Here is a 6,122-nt window from a genome sequence, read left to right as displayed (position 1 = left end):
CCAAACATAATGGGTAAAGTGATCAACAAAAATCACATAATATTTGTACCCATCGATGGAATGAACTGGAGAGGTCCAAACATCAGAAAAGCATAATTCAAGAGGTTTGGTGGATGTAAGAGTGGAGGCTGAAAAAGGCATTTTGTGACTTTTTGAGGTGGAGCAAGCATTGCATAAAAGAGAAGAATCTTTATTAAGAACAGGCAAAGCATAATGAGAGACAACTGATTTTAAAACTGAAACAGATGGGTGCCCAAGACGAGAATGCCAAATTGGCAAGGGACTTTTTATTGTTGCAGAGAAAACACAAAAACGAGAATCATTCAAAGCTGGCCATTCGTATCCACCATTAGTCGTCTTTCCTTGGATTAATTGCGCCCCCGAGTTGAGATCCTTCACCTGAAAAGCATTGGGGAAGAATTCCACCGAAACAAGATTATCAGTACACAGTTTCTTTACTGAAATCAGGTTTCTTGCAATAGAAGGTACAGTCAAAACATTCTGAAGAGATAAAGTAGGAGTGGAATGAGGAAGAGAAACTGAACCCGTGTGCGTGATTTGGAGTCCTTCTCCATTTCCTACCATCACCTCTTCAGCTCCATTATATGGAGAGTGTAGCGCAAGGTTAGCAAGGTCAGATGTGATGTGGTTAGTCGCACCACTGTCTAAGAGCCAAGACGACGGATCAGGTGGCATGGTGGAAGCATTGTATGCTCGTGGAGACCAGTTTTGGGCTCCTTTGGCACGAGATGATGCAGATTGCGTCTGTTGTTGTTGTTGCACAAGGCGAAACAGAGGACAAAACTTAGCGCTATGACCTTGTGTTCCGCACGCTTGACACTTCCCCAAGTATGGACGACGATTGTTGTTTTGATTCCTTGGTGCAGAATTGGCGTGCTCCTGAGTATTATTTGAGCGCCAGTTGCGGTTTTGGTTCTGGTTCTGCACAAAGTTTGCTGTCACAGGGAAGGAAGGTGGTTGTTGAGCACTGTTGATGGCTATCTCCCGATGTAGAAGCTTCTCGTGAAGTTCATAGAAGGAGATTGGTGTGTCTCTGCTGTGAATCGTCTCAATCAAAGATTTGTAGTCATCACCAAGGCCTTCAAGGACTAGATCCGTCAGATCTTCAGGATCTACTGGACTGCCGAGCAGGGCAAGAGCATCAGCTTTGGATTTGATAAGTTGCATATAATCATCGATTTCTTTGGTTCCTTTAACGCATAGTTTAAGCTGTTGTTTGAGCTGTTTGATGTGACCTCTTGTAGGTTTGCCGTAGGTGGTCGTGAGGGTGTTCCATGCTTCAAGGGTTGAGCGTGAGGTGGCGATGAGAGGTTGGAGAGAAATTTCAATAGTTCCCATGAGGGCACTAAAGAGAAGACTATCATGTCGTTGCCATGCTTTGAGAGAAGGGTTAGGAACTTCGTTGCCATCGACGATGACGGTGGGAGAGGGTGGTTCGACGGTATTGTCAATGAACTTGACAAGGTCATACCCTCTGAGGAGAGAAGTGATTTGAACGCTCCAGGTTAAATAGTTTGTCGCAGACAGTTTGGTGATATTGATCATGTTGATCGTGGCGATGGGGTTTTGTGGATCAGATCGATCAATGATGTGGGAAGCGTTGGAGGAGGAGGAGGTCGAGTCCATGATGGAGTCGAAAAAAAAAATCTGTTGTTTTAACAAGATCGCTCTGATACCATGTAGAGAGATATACTGAATGTGATAAGTATTATTGATAGAGAGAGTTACAATATATACACATACATAGAGGATCATACGAGATCCTAGAGAGAGATATGAGGGTATATTCTCCTATATACTAGTAACCATATACAACAGTATGTACTTATCCCTTATACTCCTATACTTTGGTGGGGTATATGTTCAGAGTAACTAGCCAAGAATGAAACGAGTGTCGGGGAATTGCGTGAGGATACCAAATCGCCTTGGTCCACGAGTGTGTAGCTATTGCTCCTCTCAAGTAAGTGTAGACTTCTCCCGTACAAAAATTACTATTGATTTTTCCTTCAATTTCCCATTCATAGTAATCATGGTTCTCAGTTAACTGGATTGTGGTGAGGAAAGCACAAACCTGTAACATTTCTTCTGATCTTACAGCGGGGAGATTCCAGTGATCATCACGAAACAGAGAAGCAATGGCTGCATTCAGTGGAATGCCAAGCCTTGAGTTTGGCGAATCCCGAAGAGCTGAGACTAGTCCAAGAGGAGCCCAATTATCTGACCAGAACCGATCAGACCGACCATTTTCCAGGCGCATTTTGATAAGAGGAAAAACCTCAGAGCTAAGCTTGATCAGTTTGTTTACGAGCCATGAGTTCGATTGCCTAGGCTTTACTATCCAGTAATTATGAACGGAGCCATTTAAGATCACCTCTTTGAACCAGATTGCCCAGACTGAGTCTTCTCTAAAGAACATGATCCATATGAGTCTCAGGCAGGAGGCTTTGTTCCAGAGTAGTAAGTCCTTAACTCCCAATCCCCCTTGTTCTTTGGTTTGAGTGACTGTGTCCCATGCTACCTTAGCCGAATGATGTCCCTCTAAGCTTCCTTTCCAAAGGAATAGACTACACATGGAATTAATCTTTTTAATGCATGCTTTAGGTAGGATGAATGCTGAAGACCAGAAGGTTGTAATGCCAGATATCACCGTTTTGATCAGAAGGAGACGTCCTGAGAAGGATAGAGACTTTACAAACCAAGCCGAGAACCGAGATTTTACTTGCTGAAGCAGCGGTTGACATGCCGAGAGGGACAGTTTCTTGGAGTTCAGTGGAACTCCCAGATAACGAAAAGGAAGAGATCCGTGGGACATGCCAGTAGATGCTTGGATTGTATCGAGCTCATCCTGAGATAAACCTGAAGCGAAGAAGCCTATTTTCTGGAAACTTACCGCTAGTCCCGATCCTAGCTCGAATTCCCTCAGTACTTTTAGGACAGTCTGAACTGATTCAATGGAACCGTCAATGAAGATCAACAGGTCATCAGCAAAAGAGAGGTGAGTAAGCTTCATTTTTTCACACTTAGCATGGTATTTAGATCTTTCGGTTGCGACGGCTCTGTTTAGCATCATAGAAAGAAAATTCATAGCAATGACAAATAGATGTGGAGATAAGAGATCACCTTGTCTCAGTCCTCTCTTACCCTTAAAATACCCATTGACTGTTCCATTGTAACCCACCATAAAATTGGTCGTGCAGATACAAGCTTTTATCCAGGAGACAAGGCTTTGAGGAAGATGAAGTCCTTCTAAGCAAGTGAGCAAGAATTCCCAAGAGAGCGTGTCAAACGCTTTTGCTATGTCCACCTTGATGGTGATTCTTTTACTCCCTTTGTTCTTGTGATAACCATTTACCAACTCACTTGCTAAGGTTGTATTCTCAACCAGTAGTCTATCTTTTACAAATGCTATTTGACATGGCAGGATGAACTCTGGGAGGAATGGTTTCAGGCGAGTGACAAGGTGGCGAGAGATGACTTTATACACTGTGTTAAGACATGAAATCGGCCGAAAGTCAGACACCTTTGTAGCTCCATGGAATTTAGGAATAAAAGAGAGGATGGTTGCATTTGCTGAAGCTGACAAAAACGCAGTGGCAAAGAAGTGCTCGATTGAATCTACTACCTCATGTCCAATTACTTCCCAACTAGCTTTGAAGAAACCAGAAGTTAGACCATCAGGTCTGGGGGCTTTGTTCTGATTCATTTTAAAGAATTGCTTCTATATCTCCACATTTGATGGGATAATTAACATTTGTTGTGCTTGCGCAGGAGAGACTCGATAATCAAAGAGACCAAAGAACCATGACGCCATTGATGCAATCGGTGGGGAGCAGGAGGCTAGGGGTCCCAGAACTGACTGGAAGTGAGCAACAGCTAGCTGGCTCATCTCAGTAGGATCAATTACTCGGGTTCCGGCAGCAGTAGTGAAGAGACGAATTGCATTGTAGCTTGCTCTGACCTGACAAATTCTGTGAAAGTAAGTAGTGTTCAGGTCTCCTTCCTGCAACCAATTGATCCGTGATTTTTGCCTGAAGAAACATTCTTCTATTTGACGCAGGAAAAGCCAGCGATCATGAAGGTCTCTCTCTTCTTAAAATGATTGTTGGCTTGGAGTAGTAAGTGCTTGTACCTGCACAGTTTGCAATAAACAGTAAGTTTCCTTGACTTTCTCTTGAATTTTTGAAAAGTTCTCTCGGTTTAGAAGTTTCAAATCTGATTTAATGAGTTTTAGCTTCCAGCAGAGTTGAGTGAGAGTCCAGCAGTTGCTTCCAGCCCGAGCCCAAGCGTCGTTTATCACCATGGTGAAGTTTGGATGCTTAGTTAGGTAGTTTTGGAATTTGAAAGGCTGGGTTCCCGCTTTAGATAGATGGACAGCGAGGTCTAGGAGGCAAGGGGTGTGATCAGAGATGGATGGGGGGAGAAATGTGACAGAGGCATGAGGGAAAGCTGATAGGGTATTATAGTTTATGAGCTGTCTATCCAGTTTTTTTGCTATTGGCGAGTCTGGCTGATTGTTGGTCCATGTGAGAGAAGGACCATTGTATCTCAGATCAAATAGGCCAGCTTGGAGTATACAGTCCTGGAACTGGTACATCAAGGAATTGGGAACAGAGACAGTAGGGGAAGAATGTTCTGAGGGCTGCAATATTTGATTGAAATCGCCACCAACAAACCACTGATTGTTTTGGAGATCATAGAAGTCTGATAGATATATGAGTTCAGCCCAAAGGTCAGCCCGGTTTGCACAGAGATTGGAAGCATACACAGCAGTGTAGTAGAAGGGGTCTTTGTTCGGCAATTCAAGCAAGCAAGTGAGGCTTTGACTACTCTGGTGAACTACACGCACCTTCATTGGATCCTTCCAGATTATGAGTATTCTACCATCTTCATCAGACTGGTGGTTTTGAGACAAAATGCCAACCAAAGCAAAGCTTAGTCATCAGCGGTAACATAGAAAGTTCTTTAATATGAGATTCAAGAATGGCTCCAAAAATAGGCTTATGAGTTTGTAACCAACAAATAAAAGGCCGATGCTTATCCGGGTCATTTAGGCCTCGGATATTCCAAAAAAGAGTTTTACACTCATTGGGAAGAAGAAGGAGGGACCTGGCTTGTAAGGCGAGGAACCAGGTGCAAAAAATCTAACGAGGAGTTGAGATTTTCAATAGGAGGCCGGGTTGAAGAGATGGGGGTGAGAGGATCGGAAAGAAAGGCGAGGGCTTCTACTGGGTCAGTAGGCTGGTGAACAAAAGGATTTGGATTGAGAGAAGAGGAAGGTGTGAAAGTTGGAGAAGATCTGGATCTTTTTAGAGAAGGTCTAGGGATAGGGTCAGGGGAGTTAGACAAAATGGCTGAAAGAGGAGGATTTACATGATCAGACGAGGATTCAGTGGGAAGGGCTGTGAGGAGAAGAGGGGTCAATTACCATTTGGTCCTGAGAAGAAGGGACAGATTCAAGAAGAGCAAAGGTATTAGAGATGGGCAGTTTTGGGTATCAGAACTAGCAGTTGGAAGATTTGACGAGGGGGCTTTTTTTGGCTTTAAAAGTAGCTGAGGCTTTTTTTTTTAACATAAGTTCTAGTGGGAGCATTTTTTGGTGTGGATTTGGGGATGGGAGTAGAGAAGGAATTGACAGGGGCTTGTTTAGGATGATTAGTTTGGAAAGGGTTCACTACAAGAAAACAGCGGCATACTGAGGGAAAAAATCGTCTGTATGTCGTCGGAATAACTCTATTCCGACGACATACCGACGAAAAAAGTCCTCGGAAATAACTCCTCGGAAATTCATCTTTCTTCGGAAATCCCTCGGAAATTTCCGACGGAATTCCGAGGAAACCCTATTTCCTCGGAATTTCCGAGGACCACAAGTTCGTCGGAAATTCCTCGGAATATTCCGAAGAAGATGTCGTCGGAATATTCCGAGGGATAAACTTCCTCGGAATATTTCAAAATTAAAAAAAAAATTATAAATTTATTTTTTTAAATTGAAATTCGAAAATATAAAATTAAAATTGAAATAGAAAACATATTTAAAATACAAAAAATAATAAAATAGTTTTTATAAATAAAAAAAATGTTTTATAAATACAAAATTAGTTTTA

At 42.7% G+C, this 6,122-nt stretch overlaps 1 protein-coding gene across 1 annotated transcript; it reads right to left on the bottom strand.

The window, feature by feature from the left end:
• Positions 1-3,739: 3,739 nt before the first annotated feature.
• LOC106344375 lies at positions 3,740-4,873 on the bottom strand. The gene is made up of 2 exons (XM_013783769.1): positions 4,151-4,873; positions 3,740-4,021 (listed from the first exon to the last, which is right to left on the bottom strand). The coding sequence occupies exons 1-2, from the start codon at positions 4,871-4,873 to the stop codon at positions 3,740-3,742; spliced, it is 1,005 nt and encodes a 334-aa protein (XP_013639223.1).
• Positions 4,874-6,122: the final 1,249 nt, after the last annotated feature.

This window comes from Brassica oleracea, chromosome C5 (genome assembly GCF_000695525.1).
Source record: "Brassica oleracea var. oleracea cultivar TO1000 chromosome C5, BOL, whole genome shotgun sequence".
Lineage (NCBI taxonomy): Eukaryota > Viridiplantae > Streptophyta > Magnoliopsida > Brassicales > Brassicaceae > Brassica > Brassica oleracea.
Note: the sequence above shows the minus strand (reverse complement) of the source record. Positions and strands in the feature narration are given on the sequence as shown.

Bases quoted from the DNA above. Each gene is read 5' to 3' on its own strand.
- LOC106344375 (XM_013783769.1), bottom strand. From the start codon at position 4,873: ATGAAGGTGCGTGTAGTTCACCAGAGTAGTCAAAGCCTCACTTGCTTG. The intron at 4,022-4,150 runs GTACAAGCACTT...AATTGGTTGCAG, and splicing joins GTTTATTGCAAACTGTGCAG to GAAGGAGACCTGAACACTAC.